At 42.6% G+C, this 22,631-nt stretch overlaps 1 protein-coding gene across 1 annotated transcript; it reads right to left on the reverse strand.

Annotated features, from left to right (window-relative positions):
- Positions 1 to 1,705: 1,705 nt before the first annotated feature.
- On the reverse strand, positions 1,706 to 10,512 carry LOC129838175 (E3 SUMO-protein ligase CBX4-like). Its single transcript, XM_055904956.1, has 5 exons — positions 10,195 to 10,512; positions 9,964 to 10,007; positions 8,909 to 8,974; positions 7,071 to 7,137; positions 1,706 to 6,348 (listed from the first exon to the last, which is right to left on the reverse strand). Exons 1-5 carry the CDS (start codon positions 10,261 to 10,263, stop codon positions 4,948 to 4,950), a joined length of 1,647 nt encoding a protein of 548 aa, XP_055760931.1. The 5' UTR covers positions 10,264 to 10,512; the 3' UTR covers positions 1,706 to 4,947.
- Positions 10,513 to 22,631: the final 12,119 nt, after the last annotated feature.

Below are 22,631 nucleotides of genomic sequence, written 5' to 3' on the forward strand. Positions count from 1 at the left end.
CATTTCAAAGATGATGGTACAAAAAAATACAGACAGTTGTTTTTTTCTTTGTATTATCTTTAACCAGATCTAATGTGTTACATTCGACTACATTTCTTTCACATTTCCATAAACTTCAAAGTGTTTCCTTTCAAATGGTACCAAGAATATGCATATCCTTGCTTCAGGGCCTGAGCTACAGGCGGTTAGATTTGGGTATGTCATTTTAGGCGAAAATTGAAAAAAAGGGACCAATCCTTAAGAGTAATGTCGACACTGTATTTCTGATCAATTTGATGTCATTTTAATGGACCAAAAACGTGTTTTTCTTTCAAAGACAAGGACATTTCTAATTGACCCCAAACAGTGTATCTATTTGAAACTGACCATGGATGAGATGTCATCTGAAACTAGGAGAGCTTATTGTAAAAGAGCATGAAGTTAGGTTACTGTGATTGTCCTTAGGTCTATATGCATTTGCCCCAACGCCTTTGACACAACTTAAAGCACTATTGTATAATGAGTGTGACCAACACATATGTCTACAGAGTTCTCTAGCCTGCTGCTAACCTTTGTGCATCAAGAAAGAATCTCAACTCAGCAGGCAGGGCCGGCCCTAGGCATAAGCGACACCCCCCCCCCCCCCATACCTCCCCAATTTTTTGTTTGTTTGGTGAATTAGTCTAGACCATGTATCTAAACTTGTAGTAACCATGGTTGAATTACTGACCAGGCACGCAGGGCACGTGCCCAGGGGACCTGACTTCCAGGGGGCCCCCATTTCTATAGTTATTCACAGTGGTGGAAAAAGTACCCAATTGTCATACTTGAGTAAAAGTAAAGATACCTTAATAGAAAATTATTGAAGTAAAAGTGAAAGTCACTCAGTAAAATGCTACTTGAGTAAAAGTCTAAAAGTATTTAGTTTGAAACATACTTAAGTATCAAAAGTAAATGTAATTGCTAAAATATACTTAAGTGTCAAAAGTAAAAGTATGAATAATTTCATATTAATTATATGAAGCAAACCAGACGGCATCATTTTCTTGTTTATTTTAATTTACGGATAGCCAGGGCCATGCTCCAAACAAAGCATGTATTTTGTGAGTCCGTCAGATCAGAGGCAGTAGCAGGGATGTTCTCTTGATAAGTGTATGAATTTAACGATTTTCCTGTCCTGCTATGCATTCAAAATGTAACAAGTACTTTTGGGTGTCCTGGAAAATGTATGAAGTAAAAAGTATATAATTTTCTTTGTGAATGTATGAAGTAAAAGTAAAAGTTGTCAAAAATATAACTAGTCAAGTAAAGTACAGATACCCCAAAAAACTACTTAAGTAGTACTTTCAAGTATTTTTACTTAATTACTTTAAACCACTGGTTAGTCACTCACTCTCACTCACCAAATTACATTGGAATAAGACATGGCAATAAGCCACAAAAATGTTTTGCCCGCAAAGTGGAGGGGGCCCAACAAAATTTTGCTTGGGGTTCCCAAAAGGCTAGGGCCAGCCCTGCAGCAGGCCAGGAAGCGAGGTTAGTACTGCATCTATTTTAACCTCCAGTGCAAGAAGCAAGTCATGCGGTTTCTACAAGATTGTGTTGCAAGACCGCAGTTCATCGTCTTTTGCTCACCCGAAGACACCCTCGAAACAATGTAGATCTGCATCACCCTAACATCTGATCATGCATAGTCACGTAGCCCAAAAAGAAGAGATTCGGCCCATAACTTTCTTACAATTTTATTCTCGCAAAAACACATCAGAAGAAGCCTTTTCAGTTTAGTCTGCTCACATAAACAACAAAGTCCCTCTTAAAAGCAGTTACAATGCATATTTAAAGAACCATGTGCTGAAAGGGGTTTCAAACAGAACACTGAGAAGGTCCCATTAATTCATGTTTTTTGATGATACCAGAATAGGCTACAGACTAGCCTAGGGTACCATATACCATGCCCTTGAAATGAAAACACTGAACGCAATTGAAATATTAACAGTGTTATAAAACTGTTATAGGCTCAAGTTAACAGTGTTATAAGCCCACAAAAGGCCATAGGCCTATCAAACTCATGAGCATTAGAGTGCAGGCTATGAGAACACCGTTCACAATTACTTCTGTACTTCTAGTCATGACGGAGAATGAAGAAAACGGTGTGAACAAAAGAATAGCCGGACATTTCCTTAAATGCATTGAACATTAAAGACCACCTGTGTAAACTGTAATGTTGATTTAATCACCCATAGTTTACATTCTGAATATGACATGTAGGTGAATTCATCATTACTTCAACAAAAGGTCAATGTGATTGTTAGTTGATGTGCAAGACCTTCTAAAGTTAATACGATATAGATCACTTCCAACTTCCCTTCATGTTTCTCATTAATGGTGAATAGCTACAATAAATAGGATCAATTATAAACATAGCATTATTTTTTTTATTAATAATATCCATGTTATGGGTCTTGAAGAAAGAACTAGGCCAATGGGACTTGAATTGATATTTAAAATGCCACATTGTTACAGCACTACAGGGAATGAATGATATTAGTGGGTATTTCACATATTTACAATAATTGAAACCAGTAATATCTATCTTCCTAAACGTTAACCTCAGATAAGAGGCTAAGGCCACCCCCTTCGCAGCAGCCATTCACCCCCCTCAGCCAGCCTACAACAGTGCAAAGTACATGTTAACTCTAAGCTCCTTCATTGACTTGTGCAGTTTGACCCGGGAGGCCCTGTTTGTTTGGCTCTCCTGATCTGTCCAAGCAATGGACTTCTATCTTCCTTGTTTGAATATGTCCATCTTGCAAACACACACATACAGTACCAGTCAAAAGTTTGGACACACCTATTTATTCCAGGGTTTTTCTTTATTTTTCTCTATTTTCTATTTTCTCTATTTTCTCTATTCTCTATTATTCTATTTTGTAGAATAATAGTGAAGACATCAAAACTATGAAACAACACATATGGAATCATGTAGTAACCAAAAAAGTGTTAAACAAATCGAAATATATTTTATATTTGAGATTCTTCAGAGTAGCCACCATTTGCCTCGATGACAGCTTTGCACACTCTTGGCAGTCTCTCAACAAGCTTCATGAGGTAGCCACCTGGAATGCATTTAAATTAACAGGTGTGCCTTGTTAATGTTAATTTGTGGAACTTTTTTCCTTCTTAATGCGTTTGAGCCAATCAATTGTGTTGTGACAAGGTAGGGTTGGTTTACAGAAGATAGCCCTATTTGGTAAAAGACTAAGTCCATATTATGGCAAGAATAGCTCAAATAAGCAAAGAGAAATGACAGTCCATCATTACTTTAAGACATGGAGCTTAGTCAATGCAGAAACCTTTAAAGTTTCTTCAAGTGCAGTCGTAAAAACCATCAAGCACTATGATGAAACTAGCTCTCATGAGGACCGTCACAGGAAAGGAAGATTCAGAGTTACCTCTGCTGTAGAGGATAGGTTCATTAGTTACCAGCTTCAGAAATTGCAGCACAAAAAAAAACTTCACAGAGTTCAAGTAACAGACACATCTCAACATCAACTGTTCAGAGGAGACTGTGTGAGTCAGGCCTTCATGGTCAAATTTCTGCAAAGAAACCACTACTAACGGACACCAATAATAAGAAGAGACTTGCTTGGGCCAAGAGACACGAGCAATGGACATTAGACCGGTGGAAATCTATCCTTTGGTCTGATGAGTCCAAATTTGAGATGTTTAGTTTCTACCACCATGTCTTTGTGAGATGCAGAGTAGGTGAACGGATGATCTCCGCATGTGTGGTTCCCACTGTGAAGCATGGAGGAGGAGGTGTGATGGTGTGGGGGTGCTTTGCTGGTGACACTGTCAGTGATTTATTTAGAATTCCTGGCACACAACTAACCAGTATGGCTACCACAGCATTCTGCAGCGATACGCCAACCCATCTGGTTTGCGCTTAGTGGGACTACCATTTGCTTTTGAACAGAACAATGACCCAAAAACACACCTCCAGGCTGTGTAAGGGCTATTTGACCAAGAAGGAGAGTGCTGCATCAGATGACCTGGCCTCCACAATCACCAGACCTCAACCCAATTGAGATGGGTTGGGATGAGTTGGACCCCAGAGTCGAAGAAAACCTCAGCATATGTGGGAACTCCTTCAAGACTGTTGGAAAATCATTCCTCATGAAGCTGGTTGAGAGAATGCCATGAGTGTGCAAAGCTGTCATCAAGGCAAAGGGTGGCTACTTTGAATAATCTAAAATCTAAAACACTTTTTTGGTTACTACATGATTCAATATGTGCTATTTCATAGTGTTGATGTCTTCACTATTACTCTACAATGTAGAAAATAGTAAAATTAAAGAAAAACCCTTGAATGTGTAGTTGTGTCCAAATTTTGACTAGTACTGCACATGCGCACACACGGCCCATCATTTTGCAACCTCGCTACACATGTACGCACAGACACACACACGTATTTACTTGCGTGCACAAACACCACACACAGGCAAATAAACCGAAAGAGGGTGTCATTTACCAATAATCAATATATAGACTTTTTCTTTCTCAATATATAGACCTTAAACAAAGACTGTAAAGCAAAACGGATATAAAGCCTCTATAAAAAGTAAATAATTATTTACAAGAGTAAGTGCTTTTTCACTGAGCCCTGATACCATTTGTCAAATAGCATATACTAAAGTAGTTTGTAACTCAATTAGAAGCTTACATCATCAAGTATGACAAGAACTCGGGGGCTCATTTAGAGAATGATAGCCAAAGCTACGTACATACAAATTATAGAAGGGTTAGGAACCCGAAACAAAATGAATCTCAACCCCACTAAATGCAAATTGTAAGGGCTCTTATTTACATTCAAACATCTGAAAATACCAATATGTTCCAAAACACATTTGTACATATTCACACATTTGCTATTAGTCCCTCGTCCTCAGATCGTCTTTTTCAGCTTCGTCACACTGTAACGTATTCCTTAAATGTCACCGTGAGACAGTTTGTTGTAATATCCGTGATGACTATATTCCCAAGGAAAGGCTTGAATGAAGCAAAAGGCTCCTCCTCCACAGTATGTTCTGTTGTGATAGCCAATGGCGGTTTTGTCTGTTCTGCAGTCTTCTCCTCCTCAGCAGAAGGAGCCACCTGTGTCTCTGTGGGAACTGGAGCCTCCCCTCTGGACCTCACACAGCTGAGGTCCATGGGCTCGTCCTGGTTAGACTCCAGGAAGTCATAGTCCTGGTGGCCATTGTGGCTATGGTGGCCATTTTGGTCCATGGAGTTGCTCTGAGGCGGTGAGGACACAGTGCAGGGTGCACTGATACTCCGGGAGTTTAGAAACCGTTTACAGCCACCCCGGTCCTCGCCCTTGTCTGCCTCTGAAAGGTGACGTTTCAGGGCTGGAGAGGAGCCGTTTACTGGCTGGGTCCTTCTATGAACTCCCATCTCAAAGGGCCAAGGGGCAAGGTTAGGTTTGGTGGTCAGCCTCAGGGGCTGCTCTGTCGCACTAAGCTCCATTTTGGGTGAGTCGAACTTCTCAGCAGGACACTTAAATACGTTAGATCCGTTAGATCCTGAGTTGAGGACGTGTAACTTAACGTCTTTGTTGCAGTCTTTCGCGAATCCGTTGGTGAGACCCAGTTTCTGGACGAGCCTCATCTTTTCAAGTTGATTTTCTGCAGCATCATCATCATTGCCCGGCTGCGGTTCGTCAAGGGTTTCCACATCTCCGTTTTTAATCCTTGCCGCCTGCATGCCGTTCTCCATGTACTTGCTCATGACAATGACGATGCGTCCATTCTTGTTTTTGTTCTTGACAATCTTCAGCTTGCTGTCGCTGACATCGTTGGCCTTCAACAGCGGTGCGTCCTCTTTGGCCGTGGCCTTGCTCTGCTCCGATTCGCCACTGTGGTCGTTGAGGTGAGCCGGAAGCTTCTTTAGCTCCATGGTAATATCCTTGACTTTGCTCAGGCAGCCAGAGTCCTTGTCCCGGACCCACTTCTGCTGCAGCGCAGGAGGCAGGTTCCAGCTGTGGTTGGTGGGCAGTTCTGGAGCTTTGGTGGCCTCCCTGGGCTTCATGCACTGGGTGCTGTCGTACATCTTGGGGTCAGGCTGGTAGTGGTGATGTTTCTTGCTGTTGAGCTGGTAGTAGAGCTTCTTCTTTCCGTTGGCCTGCTGCTCGGCCTCCCTCTCCTTGGCCAGCAGGGGCTGGTACTGGTGGTGCTTCTTGCTGTTCAACTGGTACTGCTGGGTCTGCGAGCGCAGTGTCTGGATGGGGTCCACTTTCTGCCGGTTGTCCTCGTCCAGGGTGGTCTCCTGAAGGCCTGAGAGAACGCTGGATCTCCGGGCAAAGGATGGGACCTGAGAAAAACACAGCTGTTAGTTAACTGATAGAGCGGACTTGTTGACATGACTATCTGACTGACTTTCTCTCTGTAATGAAGGTTAGAAAAATGCCATCATCAAATGGTGCCCTCTAGATGACCTTTGAGTGAGTCCTGAGCCCTAAACTTGTGTTTAGTTCTAAACTTGTGTTTAGTTCTGTGAGGGCCTTTCATACATATTTTGTCAGCCCTCCCACCCTCCTGGCCACCAGAGTTACATTTCAGAGTGGCTCCTATAGCCACTCTGACCTCAGCTCTGAGGAATGCCATAGACTGCTTTGTGCCCCATCACTGACTTCCTCCTATGTGTTACCACCAACACCGCCCTGAGAGGAAAAAACACTACCTGGAGGGGGTTCCTTTTGCTCTTTCGATTTGTGATTGATGTCTAGATGTACTTTTCAGTCACTGCTTTAAGATTGAAGAGATTTTGGAGACCTAATCTACCCAGTCTATCAACAGCATGTGCCCCTAATCTATGTGACAGTCATTTAGATTTTAACACCTATTCTGTAGTCTTATAAAGGACTTAGAATTCTTATAAAGCCCGTCTCAATTAAAGAATGTGTTGGTCTTAGTGCTGGATGGCAAAGATTTACTCGTAATCTCTTACAGTAACATTAATAGTAACATGTATTTGATCAAATGTATAGTGATCAAGGAGTTAATTGTCACCCTCCAAAATATGTGAAGACTCACCTGGCCGATCAGGTGCTTTGGCTTTGGCCCTCTTTTGCGATATCCCATAAGCTGCTCGTATCTCTCCCTGTGAAAGTCAGAAAACACCAGCATGTCACTCAAACCATCCACAATAATACATGATTTAGTAGTTAACAACATAATGTAACAGAGTTAGGCAGCAGGGGGGGGTTCATTGATATTTCAAATCTTATTGGAATTTAAACTGTATTTAGGTCAGAATCCAGTACTTTAACTACAAAAAGGGGACTACACACACAATAAAGTACTTTCATTGCTAATGCAATGATGCTGTACTAACAATAATGAAATACAGTAATGCAATGCAGTCATTTATGGGAAAATCCCATGCACAATTTAATCCTAATTGGTGACATGAAACATCAGTGGAATACCCCTCAGTCATATCCCCATGTTTACCACTAGATCCTCTAACTGAACCCATGAGACACGAATTACAAATATCATACTTAATGTAGTGTAGCGTCTACAGGCATATAACCTTATTACTTGTTTACCAAGCGTTGCTGCATATCAAAGTCCTTCTCATGTCAAGTAATGTATGGTTTAGGCCGGACTAAATCTGCATTACTCCAAAAATAATTTCCACACGGAATGAATAGTTTTCCAGTTCAACATTCAATCCATATAAGGATGGAATAGATTCAGGGTCTGAATGAACTACACATCTATAGACTAAGTAACTGGTGGATAGGATACTTTTCCTATAGTCCACTGTTTTCCATGCTTTCTCAAGAGCAGTAATTCAATACCCAATGAGTACTGCTGTCAACCCACCCCCCCCCCCTTCCTCCTCGAGCACATCTAATTACCGTGGCGACTCAGTATATTTTCATAGCCTGGTACTCTGCCCGGTGAGGCCCCTGGAGAGTCACGTAATTAGCTACAATAAAAACTCCCCCGTTCAGAGACAGAGATAATGGCGAAAACAGACACCGCCCTCCGTCAACATTTTCCCTACTGATTGACCGGTCTCTGTTAAAAGCTGGTGTGCGCACACGACGGGAGAGAATGACAGCAATCCCGACGACAGGCCGAGTCACTGCATGGTTTTTGCGCCATAGTGCAGTTGTAGTTGTGTGTTCACGTCCAGAAAACCCCCACGGGAGGTTTAGCAATTACCGGTTAACAGTAACGCCTGTCCAGCAAACAAGGCATCTTGGAAAGGCACAACGGCGATTTCAAGCGGATGCTTCTAAGGTTGTTACAGGAATATCGCCTATAATTAGAAGCCTAGGGCGCTTTTTTGTCTAATGTTGTTCTCAGTGCCTTCCTCATCCAATACATGGTGAGCTGAAGCGGGGATGGGGGACAAGACAAAGCATGCTGTCAAGGAATATTTGGCCCTGGTGTCTGCATAAGCACACAGCCTGTGAAAGATGATAGCCTATTGTGGTATGGGCAAACTAAAATCAATCAATCTATTATTATAGGCCTAAGAATATCACATAGGGACAATTCATTGTCCAATATGGTCGACCACGAAACTGTAACAGTCATACGCAATCTTTCCAGAATGTTTTCAATCCGATTTGTGTGGTCACTGTGTAGGCCTACTGCTATTGTAGGCCTACTGCTATTGTAGGCCTATTGAGATAAAAAAAAAAAAAGGTTTTTACTTGTGATTGCATCATGCCCTTTTTAGAGATTTGAAAAGTTTTGACATGGCCATAGGAAAATGTAATTCAATTAGGGCACATTTTACGCACACCACGGGATAGAAGTGGTGCGCTGTGCGCGCACAGGCACAGAGCAGCGCCCCCCACCCCCATTGACTACACAAGGTCGGCACGTCAAATCGAGTCTGTCAAACTCACCTGTTCTGGAAAGCGTCAAGCAGTCGCGGGTCGAGAATGTTTTCTTCTGGTTCCCATGTGTTATATCTATTAAGACAGAAAGTAGGACAGAGAGACAGAGAGAGAGACAGAGACAGAGACAGAGAGAGAGAGAGAGAGAGAGAGAGAGAGAGAGAGAGAGAGACATTAATATCAACAGAGGTCGCCTTCTATCAACCAAACTACAACCATATATCAAATGTGGCCGTCATCTGTTTGGTCGCTGACGGTAAAAGTAGCTAGGCAACTTCTGTAATCAGGTTAGCTGTTAACAGTTAGCAGTCAGTCTTGACCAAATAGGCCTATATCAAAACCTAAACATTATGCATATTATTGATAGATATGTAATAAAGTAAGAGCAAAGTGTAGCCTATACTCTGGAAATAGGCCATTATAAAGTGTTAATAATTGCTAGGAAGTATATTTCAGAGAGTCAACACAAGCAAATAGGTTACTTTATGGGAATCATGAGGGTGATTAGGGTAACGTGGGGTAACAAGCCCCCGGGGTAACTGCCTCCCCATATATAAATTCAAATTACGTTAGATCTATAAACTTTTTATAGATATACCATTAGGGCAATCATATTGCAAGTCCAAATCATCTACAAATAACTTAATTGATTTACAGTCATTTTCTTTATACTGTAGGATGATTTGGGTGTGATTTTGTGTGAAAATAAAGAGAGGAACCTTAAATCAAAACCTCATCATAGTGGATATTAATAGTGAGATGTGCAATGCCATTTTGCTTAATTATTAGATTTATTTAATTTAAATAAGATTTTAAGAGTTAATTACTAGAAAATGTTCTTGGGGGTTAGTTACCCCACGTTACCTTCATTTTCGCTCAACACATAAATTAGTGATGGCATCCTAAGCGGCATCGATCGAATCAAACATTCGCTTCAACGCGCGCAAAGACGCACACGCCACACACACACACAAACACCAACACACACTTGAAAACTTGAAATATTAATTTGCATTACTAAGGTAGTACTAAAGTAGGCTATAGTATTTTCAAAGCTAACTTACTTTGGAGACCATCCTCGCCACTTGACTAGGTATTCCATCCTCCCCTATACGGAGATGAGAGAACATATTGGTTAATTTGATTATAAGCGGTTCTTTGACATTATAGTCTATCTGCAAAATCACAACAACAACATTATTTACTTCCATCAATTACGCAATATATTGCATAGCGATACCAAATGACCCTGTATGTGGATATTGAGCAATCATATATTTCAAGTGTTTTCAAACCTTTCGATTACGCTTCTTCTCGATGCTCTCCACCGCAAAGACGTGCTCTCCCGCGGCGGGTAGCTCCATTTTCAATGCAAGGGGAAGGTTTCTCTTCCAAAGGCTGTAGAAAATGTCACCCTGCCCGCTTTTGTGCTGTTTTTCCGTCGTTCAAATTGATACGGGAGATTTCCCTTCACTCCGATCTTCCCTCTCTTTCCCTCTCGCTCTAGTCGGAATTCGTTGGCAGCGGCAGTGCGATACGTTTTGCTTTGCACACGAGAAGGGGTTGCAGAAAACAGTTCATGCAAAGAGCCATTGATGTGACGTCAGGAGGGGGAGGCGCTTTTGGGGGTTTCATGCTTTTAGCCCATGGGATGTGTAGGGTGAAATGGAACTGCAAGAGGGTGCTATGAAAAGGATAATAATGTGTTATGATATGTCAAATTGGGAATTGTGACTGAATATTTCCCTTTTACGCAATTACTGCCTTTTACGCATGTCATGCAAATCATGAAAAAAGGAATCAAGGCTGCCATTGCCTATGCTCCATGCCCATTTCCTTCGATCTATTTGAATTAATGTAGCCTATTTGTTAATGTATTCATTAACGTTTTCACAATTGTTACAGGTGTATGCTAGATATTTATAAAGGACACAGCCCTGGTTTCTTTAAAGGCTGAGACCGACGGATAAATGAAGGGAATGTCATTGTGTGAGTGACTCATCATCAATAGGCCTACTGAAATGCAACTTTGGGGTCCCACTCCAAAATAAATATATGTAACAGTTCATTATGGATCTGGTAGGCCTAATGTAGCCCACAACTGAATGATACAGATCAATAAATGGTACCTTGAGCATATAACCCCGATAGAAAACAAACATTATGCACACTGAAACACGATGTGCAGCTAATGAAGGTATAGAAGATCTTATTAATCACTCCCCAATCTAATTTACACATTATACTAATAATAACCATCATCCCCCTTATATGACTGTGATGACTGTAATATGGGTTTCCCATATTATTATTCATCTTTTTCCAAAGACTTCACACAGGGATCTTTGAAAGAAAGTCCATAAACGTGAGCTTTCCTATTCGCCTTAGTGACTTGGCTAACATACCCAAATGGATGTGCAAGGATGCGTCGTGCTGGTAGGCATTTTCCATAAAGATCTACCCTTTCCATCCATATTATCTGTCCTTCTTGATACAAGGTCATATGTGGAGCCATTACCGAGCGCCAGTGTCGCGGTACGGGGCATCTATTGAATTTTCTCTGCACATCAAAGGCCCGTGGTTGTGTCAGAGATATGTAGGTCACATCAGTTGGTCTTAAACCCCGTTGGCATTTCTTCCACCTCGTTTCTTTCTGCCATCCGACTCTGACGGGCCCCAGCCGCTGCGTTATCACTTGGGCGAGAGACGCATGGGCCTACCTCTGGCACATATAAAAAAAAGTGCGTTTGCTTTTTTTGCACCTTACAACAGCACAGTTATTTCCGCTGGTGGTGGTTCGTATGTCTCTTATGCCCGCTGTCTCTTTGACACATGAAAACAGGTTGGACATGTTGACAAGTGCGCTATAGTCGCCGCACACGCACGGTTGCACACGCGCGCGCGCGCGTACACACACACATGCACACACGCACGTATATTTGGCTTATCAAATCTGTTATATTGTATAAGCCTACACATTGTAAAAGTATTGGTATTTGTCTATATTGTTAATTATTTCGTTATATGTTTTCGGTATAAAGGCGCAAGCGTCGAGTATCATTTTAAACGTAAATAAAATTCAGCAGCGCAAGGGTTAAAGGAGAACAGTTCATGCAGGCGGTAATGTTCAGCCTATTGCAGACAGGCACGACTTCCTTTCCTTATAAGGCAATGAGCTAAAAACGCCAGAGAAATATCAAATGAACGAGTTGAACGACCAGATTCACCAGAGTATTTGCGCACAAAATCACTCCCATACTCACGCTGGCTATCAAAACATTCATTATTTTTCAGTAGGTTCAAAGGAAAGACCACAAAGCATTCTCATTGTGGCTCGAGGAGCAAGCTTTGAGCGGTCACAATAAAACAGCAATTCTATAACATTCGCAATCTTCTTCGAAATAATGAGCCATACCGTTGACTGCAAGGGCCACAATACTCAAATACACTTATTTTGATGAAAACCATTTGCGTGGTTGAAACGAAGTTTTGCCTTCTATTTTAGTAGATACGGTATTCTCCAATGACACCTGACCCGTGATATGCGCATGGAATTAATTATATTTATATGTCACCAAAAGGCTGTGACTGTCGTATCACCTATCTTGTTTAGGCTTTGCGTAATATAACAAGTTATGAGCCATACCAGTTAAAGATTTAACAATGGATGTGGTTGGAATGATAAAAAATGGACACCACCACACAATTTCCACTTCACTGTCTTTCAAATTGCGCGTGGCACATGTTACAAAGGTTCAAGGGAACGTGATGCACGTGCAGTCCTATTAATATGTTATCGTGTCCATGGGAACTCCATACATGCTCATTCAGATCGGAGAATAACCCCGACATATGAACGGACCCTTTCAGTAACTAAAAGCTCAATGTCACTTAGAAAAAATTCCAGCAAAGGGAACTAAATGACAAATCTGAGGAACAATTATATCATAGACTAGGCCTGCAGCATGTCATAAATGCAACCAGTCATTCCAAAACTACAGTAATTCGATGTTTATTAGGGACATTATGAAGACATCACATGATGAACCTCTAACCCACAGAGATAACACATGATTCATCTTGCCCTATGTGAAACTCAGGTTCAATGTTTTATTGGAGATTTCCATTCTTACATAGATTGATGACCACACATGAGACTGCAAATAGCCTACACAATTTTCGCTTAACTTTAAATTACAGTTTGCATAAAAGGCTTTCAAAGTCATTCATTTGTCTTGATAGAGAATTATGTTCCTGACAGCACAAGGTATACCAAATAGGTTACAATGGACTGAGGGATCTATTTCATTTAAGCTATAGTTGCCATGGTTGTTGGGATGAACAGCCAGATTGTATAAAGAATTTGAGAAGACTTGTAGTGTGATATGCCCTCCTTTCAAGTACATCCTCTATTATATACGTCAAGCTTTTATAAAACAACTAATTGAATCCCTGACATGTACTTCATAGCCTACATATGTCAAATGGGGTTTCAACTAAATGTATTGAGCAAAAAAATGAATGAACAAAAGTAAACATACCCACTAAAAACAAATGGTTCTATATAGTGCCACATAAGGGTTCTTTGGCTTGTAACCAACCTTTTTTTGACGGTTCTATAAAGAACAATGCTCATAAGGTTCTAATTGGAACCTGCATGGTGCTATAAAGAACCCTTTCCTAAGGTTCTAGAAAGAACCATTAAAAAAAGGTTCTATATAGCACCAAAAAAAAGATTTCGCTATGGTTCGAACTCTTTTTGGGGCTATGTAAAACTCTATTTTTATGGTTCTTTATAGAACCTTTATGGAAAATGTTTTTTTATAGAGAACCTTTCTCAATCATCTCAAATGGTCTTTGTAGAACCATACAGGTTTTCTATCCTGGTTTAATAGCCATATTATCTCGATAAAATTCCAGAGGTTTTATTATTGTGTTTATTAACAAGTTGAATCAGGTGTGTTAGCTCTGGCACGGCTGGCGCTCTGGAACGGCTTTTGAGAAACACACAGACATTACATTTACATTAGGTCTACATTAACGGATCCAATGACGTACATTAGGTATGGGAGAGAGAGAGAACGATGATTTATGCCAAGCAATGGGAAGGATAGGGGACATGGTTGGTCAGAAATGAAAATGATGGCCCTCAGAACAAGGGTAGGGGATGGTGCAGGGTAGGTACAAAGAAGAGGGGGGCATTCGGGTCAGGGGTTTTGAAGGGAATCGTTGCTGCGTGTATGAATCTGTTTGAAGGGATGTGGGCAAGAGAGCAGGGAGAGCTAGGCAGTGTACAAAAGGGGCAGTATGTAGTGACAGGATTGTTTATACAACAGGGCGACATCTGAGTAAGATGACATTTAGCCTACACGTAGGAAATAAACTGACTTTATGTGTGTCAGAGAGAAGAAACCTGACAAAGATCAAATGACGAAGAGCTTAAATTACGACCAAGAAACTCCCGGGAAGTGTATGGAGAGAAGACATGAGGGTTTACACAGGAGGAAGGGACCAAGAATGAGGAATTTATTGTCCAAACATGTAATGGTGGAGAATGATAAGAATAATAAAAGGGATTTGGAACTGAAAGGGACTGTACAGACAGGTAAATCAGGAGGAGTCTCAGGTGGATGCGACATATGGGGGAAGGGATGAAGAAATGTTTGAGAGTTGAAGCAGGAGAACAAAGTCTTGGCTTCGGCGTTGACTAACTGAACTGGATAATATAGCATAGTATTTACACAATATTTGCACCATTTATATGCTAATTTAGGTGGAATTAATGACACCTGTTAAACTATTATAAACTATCACAATTTGGAAGATCAAACAAGTAGCTGCCAATGGAGTTCTTTGTCATTCAGATCAGTGACTTTTATTCAAATCTATAATTGTAGTCCTTCACCCACATAGTAATCCTTACTTTCAATTGCGAAATTAATCATTTCCTGGTTGGGGAACATTCTTATGGGAAAAAGACTCAAATGTGCCACTGTGACTGATGAATATCTCTATTGACCCTTCAATATTCTGGTTATTCAAGAAACATCGGCTCTGATATTGAGTCATTCATAATAGGGACCATCACAAAGCTCTCAAATGAATAAACACATATGACTCATTCATAATGGCTTTTATGCCAGACGGCAACAGCAGCCTTCACCAGTCACGACGCAAGTCGTTCACGTCTCTCCACACATCAGGGGAGAGAGCCACGATGACTCAACACTCTCCTTAGAACAGGCAGTGTAATTGGTTGGGAGTCTACGGAGCAGCTCAGGACGTCAGAGGCAGGTAACAGTCATGACTTTTGAACAGTCAGCTGACTCACAGTTGACAATGTTCTATTCGTGTTTTTCTTATTTTTCCCTCCCACTCTCTCCTCTCTCTGCATCTGTCTCTCTCTCTCCGTCTACCTCTCTCATCTCACTCTACTCTCTCTCCCTCTCTGACTACACGGCCACACCAGATTAGACCAGTTCATCAATCTGAATATTGACCGCGCCTTTCGCGGTTTTACGACCCCCTCGCTCTTCGTGGCGTTCAAACGGCTTCTTCTCCTTCCATGGTAGCTCGGATCCTTTAAGCACCAGAACAATACAAGCAGGAAATATTGTGAGCGTCAACTGTCAGAGCAAAAATAAGACTATAAAAAAGCTCCCTTTGGTCTATTGTGTGGACGTATGTGATCGTTTGTGTGATGTATTGGTTCACTGGCAGCCAGGTGGGGTTAGTTGGCAGAAAGGGAGCGACTCCCTGGTCTTGGTACGCTATAATATCGCACCTCTGATGGCGAATGTTAACCACCCCTAATCATGTGTCTGGCAGGGAGCGCCACAGACGCCATTTGTGTTGCCTGTCGGGGTCTGGAAGAGGCCCAGTGAGAGAGTGGTGCTGGTGATAGAGGGCCAGACGGGGTGAGAAGAACAGACCGGGCATGGCTGGGAAGACAGACAGACTGGGCAAGGATGGGCAGACAGGCTGGGTAGGCAGATAGACATGTTGAGTGAGCAGACAAACGGACAGACTGGGAAGGCAGGCACACTCTTCGAAAAAAAGGGTTCAAAAGGGGTTATTCGGCAGACCTTGTATGATAATCCTTTTTTGGTTCGAGGTAGAAGCCATTTGGTTGCAAGAAAAACCATTTCACCTAGCGAAAAACTCCCAAAGACCTCTTTAAGAACCTTTTTCGGACAAGGTGACAAACCATACAGTATCGACAGGAGAATGAGGATTATTGAGCTCTGTGGAGGTTTCTAAAATTATCTACAGAGGCTATTCAAGTTCTGCATGATCTACATGGCAGAAGGTAATCTTGGCCCAGGTAGAACCTTTTTAGAAATAGGAGAATGAACAACTGGAAATGAGTATTACATTAGTACACGAGTGATACTCCAGCCTGGACATATATACAGTTGAAGTCGGAAGTTTACATACACTTAGGTTGGAGTCATTAAAACTCGTTTTTCAACCACTCCACACATTTCTTGTGAACAAACTACAAGTCGGTTAGGACATTTACTTTGTGCATGAGGCAAGTCATTTTTCCAACAATTGTTTACAGACAGATTATTTCACTTATAATTCACTGTATGACAATTCCAGTGGGTCAGAAGTTTACATACACTAAATTGACTGTGCCTTTAATCAGCTTGGAAAATTCCCGAAAATTATGTCATGGCTTTAGAAGCTTCTGATAGGCTAATTGACATCATTTGAGTCAATTGGAGGTGTACTAGGGATGTATTTCAAGGCCTACCTTCAAACTCAGTGCCTCTGTACTTGACATCGTGGGAAAATCTAAAGAAATCAGCCAAGACCTCAGAAAAACAATTGGAGACATCCACAAGTCAGGTTCATCCTTGGGAGCAATTTTCAAACGCCTGAAGGTATCACGTTCATCTGTACAAACAATAGTACGCAAGTATAAACCCCATGGGACCACGCAGCCGCCATACCGCTCAGGAAGGAGACGTGTTCCGTCTCCTAGAGATGAACGTATTTCGGTGCGAAAAGTGCAAATCAATCCCAGAACAACAGCAAAGGACCTTGTGAAGATGTTGGCGGAAACAGGTACAAAAGTATCTATATCCACAGCAAAACGAGTCCTATATCGACATAACCTGAAAGGCCGCTCAGCAAGGAAGAAGCCACTGTTCCAAAACCACCATAAAAAAAAGCCAGACTACGGTTTGCAACTGCACATGGGGACAAAGATCATACTTTTTGGAGAAATGTCCTCTTGTCTGATGAAACAAAAATAGAACTGTTTGGCCATAATGACCATCGTTATGTTTGGACGAAAAACGGGGAGGCTTGCAAGCGGAAGAACACCATCCCAACCGTGAAGCACACGGGTGGCAGCATCATGTTGTGGGGGTGCTTTGCTGCAGGAGGGACTGGTGCACTTCACAAAATAGATTGCATCATGAAGAGGGAAAATTATGTGGATATATTGAAGCAACATGTCAAGACATCAGTCAGGAAGTCAAAGCTTGGTCGCAAGTGGGTTTTCCAAATGGACAATGACCCCAAGCATACTTCCAAAGTTGTGGCAAAAGGTATTAAGGATAACAAAGTCAAGGTATTGGAGTGGCCATCACAAAGCCCTGACCTCAATCCTATAGAAAATTTGTGGGCAGAACTGAAAAAACGTGTGCAAGCAAGGAGGCCTACAAACCTGACTCAGTTACACCAGCTCTGTCAGGAGGAATGGGCCAAAATGCACCCAACTTATTGTGGGAAGCTTTTGGAAGGCTACCCGAAACGTTTAACCCAAGTTAAACAATTTAAGGGCAATGCTACCAAATACTAATTAAGTTAACTTCTGACCCACTGGGAATGTGATGAAAGAAATAAAAGCTGAAATTAATCATTCTCTCTACTATTATTCTGACAATTCTCATTCTTAAAATAAAGTGGTGATCCTAACTGACCTAAGGCTGTCACGCCCTGACCATAGATTGCTTTGTATGTTTCTATGTTTTGTTTGGTCAGGGTGTGATGTGGGTGGGCATTCTATGTTGTATGTCTAGGTTGTCTATTTCTGTGTTTGGCCTGGTGTGGTTCCCAATCAGAGGCAGCTGTCTATCGTTGTCTCTGATTGGGAGCTATACTTAGGTAGCCTGTTTTCCATTGTGTGTTGTGGGTGATTGTTTCCTGTTTTTGTGTTTGTGTCACCATTCAGGACTGTTTCGGTTTTCGTTATATTTCACTTTGTTATTTTTGTATTTTGTAGTGTTCAGTTTATTATTAAAATATGATGAACACTTACCACGCTGCATATTGGTCCGATCCTTCATACTCCTCAGACGAAGAGGACGAGAATCGTTACAAAGGCAGGGAATTTGTACTAGGATTAAATGTCAGGAATTGTGAAAAACTGAGTTTAAATGTATTTGGCTAAGGTGTATGTAAACTTCCGACTTCAACTGTATAGGCTAGACTGAGAGTTTAGACATCCACCATTGGAGATCCCCCAACATCCCTCTAGCCATGATGGCATCCTAGTGAATCCAGAAGTGACAGAAAGAGAATCCAGAAGTGACAGAAAGAGAGAGAGAGAGAAAGTGAGAGCGAGAGAGAGGAAGAAAAACAGAGAGAGAGCGAGAAAGAAAATGAAGAAGAGAGAGACCCCGATAGGCCCCAGTGGTCATTTACGAGTGAGAGAGAGCTAGAGAGAGAGAGAAAGAGAGAGGGAGAAGGAGAAGGGGGGATCTCAAGCCGAGGAGTGAGGGTCTTGGAGTGTGTTCGATGTGCCTGTGAGTGTGTCTAAATGTTAAGAGCGGCCTGCAGCCACCCTGACAGGGCTCGATGGGGGATGATTAGGCTGTGCCATCACACTGGCTACCCAGCCAGGCCCAGCCGAGTGCTGCGGACTGAAACTACTGAGGAAGGATTATTATTAGCCCAACACCATGATTACCATCCGGGTTAACGACATGCTGCTTTCATTTTGGGGGAAACTCATCCAAGATGGATGACCTGGGGCCGATTTGAAATGGAATATCCTTTCGGTTTAGGGAAGCTAACAGGGGAAGGTAGCTTGCTAGCTGGCTAACGTTGGTTACTGAGGTAGAAGGAAATCAACTGAGTCCATTACATGCTGTCCTACCTGGATATGACATTAATGTGAACTTATCCAGTATGTTTTGATGCAATGCTTTAGATTTCCATTTCCATTGCCATGCTTTGCATTTGAAATGTCTTTTCTTTTGCCAAACCAGAGGAGCTGGTGCTAAAATTGATGTACAGAAAATATGTAATACGGTAACTAGATACAGCTGTTTTGATCATATGGTTCTCATCTAGGTGTTGTACTGTATTCTGTATATTACTTCTATTTTATAGATGAATTGTGCTGTGGTGCCATAGACAGTAGTGAGTGCGGTGCTTAGCAGAATGAATGGCAACAGTGGGGCTGCGTTTTCTGGCTCACTGCTCCGAAATGGTTCTCCTAGTGTCATTGTCACCGTGACTGCGGTGTGTACGGAGTCTCTCTCTCTCTCTCTCTTTCTCGCTCTGTCTCTGTTCTTCCCTCTCTCCACGTCATCGCTTCCCTGGAGCTGGGAGTGGGGGATGGGAAGCAGGGATGGAGAGAGGGAGGGAGGAGGGGGAGAGGGAGGTCGATAGACAGGCTGCCAGGCTCGTAGGGAGGCGGCGGAATTCTGCAGGTTGCCACCGTGAGACAGTCGATAGCATATTGAGCACTTGGCTGCCGCAGAGCGGGCTGGAGTGGAGGAGAGGGAGAGAGAGGGAGAGAGAGGGAGAGAGAGAAAGAAACCATGTGTCTGCCCTTCAGTGTCTGTAGCAGAGCACACGCACGCATATACGCACGCCCACACACAAACACACACACACCATTCAAAATCCATTATCTGCCCATTGCAGATATGAACCAGACCACATCAGCCCTGCTATAAGTTGGATTAAAGCGCAGCTCAATGGAAACTTATGTATGTGATCGCTTCCTTTCCTGGAGGTGCCAGATATCCTCTGTGTGTGTGTGTGTGTGTGTGTGCGTGTATGTGTGCGCGTATCGTGTGTGCGTGTCTGTGTGTGCATGAGCCTAACCCCCTCCTGTGTCATGCAAATTGTGAGTTCCTGGTCGGTCTGTGAGGAGGGAACAAGGCCATTGATTGGAGTACCTTACGCCGCGGCGCACGTTCCTCTCAATGGTGTCCTGTGGGGGAGCAAATTTGCCTATTTTGATTGAATTTTAATTTTTCGGAGGTGGTGTAGAGAGAGAGGGAGGGAGTAAGGCGGCTGCCTCCTCTTCTGCGGCGCAGGGAGTGGATTCATGAAAATGATGTTTTATGGAAAAAAGGATCATTATCATTCCATTTGGCAGAGTTGTTTTAAAATGGAGGGAAGCGGTTTGGCCAATTTTCAAACAAAGAAATAAGAAGTTGCCTATACAATGCCTGGTTTAAATAGGACAATAGACTGTATTTGCTATACACACTATATTCTGACCAATAAAATGCTCTATTGGCTATAAGACTATTATCTATTGCCATATATGGGAAATGGAAGACCTATCATTTTACTTGTATTATATTTGATATCATTTAACACTATATATCAGAGTGGAAATTGAATTATAGTCCACTAGTGCATTAACGTTTGGCCTTTATCCTGGCTTTTTCTCATAAAATCCATACATGTGGATTATATTGCATTTATTACATAATGACAATACATGTTATTTTCATCATATATTTTTGGGTAATAACATTTTTAACTGAATTATAGAGCACAGTGCATTAGGGCTAGCTACTGAATAGTCCACTTCCTTTGGCCATTATCCTGGGTTTTTCTCATTGATTTTAATAGGACTTCCTTTGTTTGAATCTGCCCTCATCCCAGCCCAGGGATCTGGTCAAAAGTAATGTACTATCTTTGGAATAGGGTGCCATTTACGATGCAGCCTTGGTATTCATCTTGACCTTATTCTTCTCTTGACTTTGCCTGCCTGCTTGGCTTTCCAGCTCTGGGCTTTTGACATGTGGCCACATTTTCTCCACTTTTCATCTCTCACCCTGGGTTACACAGTGGAGAGAGAGAGTCAGATAGACAGAGACAGAGACAGAGACAGAGACAGAGACAGACAGAGAGAGAGAGAGAGAGAGAGAGAGAGAGAGAGAGAGAGAGAGAGAAAAAAAGACAGCGAGAGAAAAAGACAGCGAGAGAAAAAGACAGCGAGAGAAAAAGACAGCGAGAGACAAACAGCGACCGAGCTCTGTGGATTGCTGAATGAACCATCCCATGGGACACTCCTGCACACCACTCGATGCCAGAGAACTGTCCCTGTATCCCTCCATTCCTTGTATTCCTCTCCACGGGTCCCATCCAGCCTGTCCAGTCCCTCTCTCTCTGCCCAGTCCAGTCTGTTAAAATCTCTATAAATAACCAAGTCCTGCCGTCTCTCACAGACAAAAGAGACAGACAGTTGGTGTTGCTGCTTCTGCTGGTGTTCCATTTCAATGCCTTCACTGCCCACTCACTCCCTGCCAGAGTTAGTAGGATGAAGGGGATGAAGGGACCACGAAACATCATTGAACCAATGGGTTCCTTTGATGGCTCGTCTGTTGTCTCCTGACCCCGTCTGCCCCCATTGTTTGTCCGGTAATCACGTTAACCAACACAGGCGCTGGCCCCAGCACGTTTCCCCGACAACAAACAGGTGGTCATTAGCAAGGGTCAAACTCGTTATGAGACGGCTGGCTTGTAATGACGTTGGAGAGTGAGAGGCGAGAGAGGAAGAGACTGGAGAGAGAGGACAGAGGATGGAAAGGGAGAGAGACAGATGCGTGAGTGGCGCAGCGGTCTTAGGCACTGCATCTCAGTGCTAGAGGCGTCACTACAGACCATGGTTCGATTCCAGGCTGTATCACAACCGGCGATGGTTAGGAGTCCCATAGGGCAGCAGACACTTGGCCCAGCGTCGTCCGGGTTAGTGTTTGGCAGGGTAGGCCGTCATTGTAAATAAGAGTTTGTTCTTAACTGACTTGCCTGGTTAAATAAAACATTTTATTTTAAAAAACACACGTAAACGTGAGCAGACAGGGAGAAAAACACACCACATAGGTACACACACGAGCAGACAGATATACATGCACACACACACACACACATACACACACACACACACACACACACACACACACACACACACACACACACACACACACACACACACACACACACACACACACACACACACACACACACACACACACACACAAAAACAAACATATGCACATCATAAACACACAAAACCCACCTACACACACACATGCTTTACCTAACACACACATCTCTCAATGCGAGACCTGTACAAAAGCCAGCTGTAGAGCTGTTGGTCTGGGGCCAGTTGAGGGCTGTCTGCAGAATTATAACTTGGGGGCTTGTGTAAAGCTGTGCGGCCTGGGAGAGTAACACGAGACAAATTTGGCTTGGATAGACAGCGCGCATTCACAGCTCACACACACACACACACACACGCACATATGCATACGCAGACACACACAGGGCTGCACGTGTACACACACACCGTGCACACACGCGTACAGACACGAACACGTAGGCAACACAAACACATAGATACACACGTAGACACAAACATACACACACACACACACGCGGATACAGCGAGATCTGTCCCATACCATAAATCAGAGGCCTCTCAAAGAGGGCCGGAAACCCAAGGACAGCTCAGACACATGGAGCA

Source organism: Salvelinus fontinalis, chromosome 3 (assembly GCF_029448725.1).
Source record: "Salvelinus fontinalis isolate EN_2023a chromosome 3, ASM2944872v1, whole genome shotgun sequence".
Taxonomy (NCBI): domain Eukaryota; kingdom Metazoa; phylum Chordata; class Actinopteri; order Salmoniformes; family Salmonidae; genus Salvelinus; species Salvelinus fontinalis.

What these genes read in the sequence shown, in the direction of transcription:
- LOC129838175 (XM_055904956.1), bottom strand. Translation starts at nt 10,263, where the DNA reads ATGGAGCTACCCGCCGCGGGAGAGCACGTCTTTGCGGTGGAGAGCATC. An exon ending in CTTGACGCTTTCCAGAACAG is followed by an intron (nt 7,138 to 8,908) that starts GTGAGTTTGACA and finishes TGACTTTCACAG; the next exon opens with GGAGAGATACGAGCAGCTTA. An exon ending in CAAAGCACCTGATCGGCCAG is followed by an intron (nt 6,349 to 7,070) that starts GTGAGTCTTCAC and finishes TGTTTTTCTCAG; the next exon opens with GTCCCATCCTTTGCCCGGAG.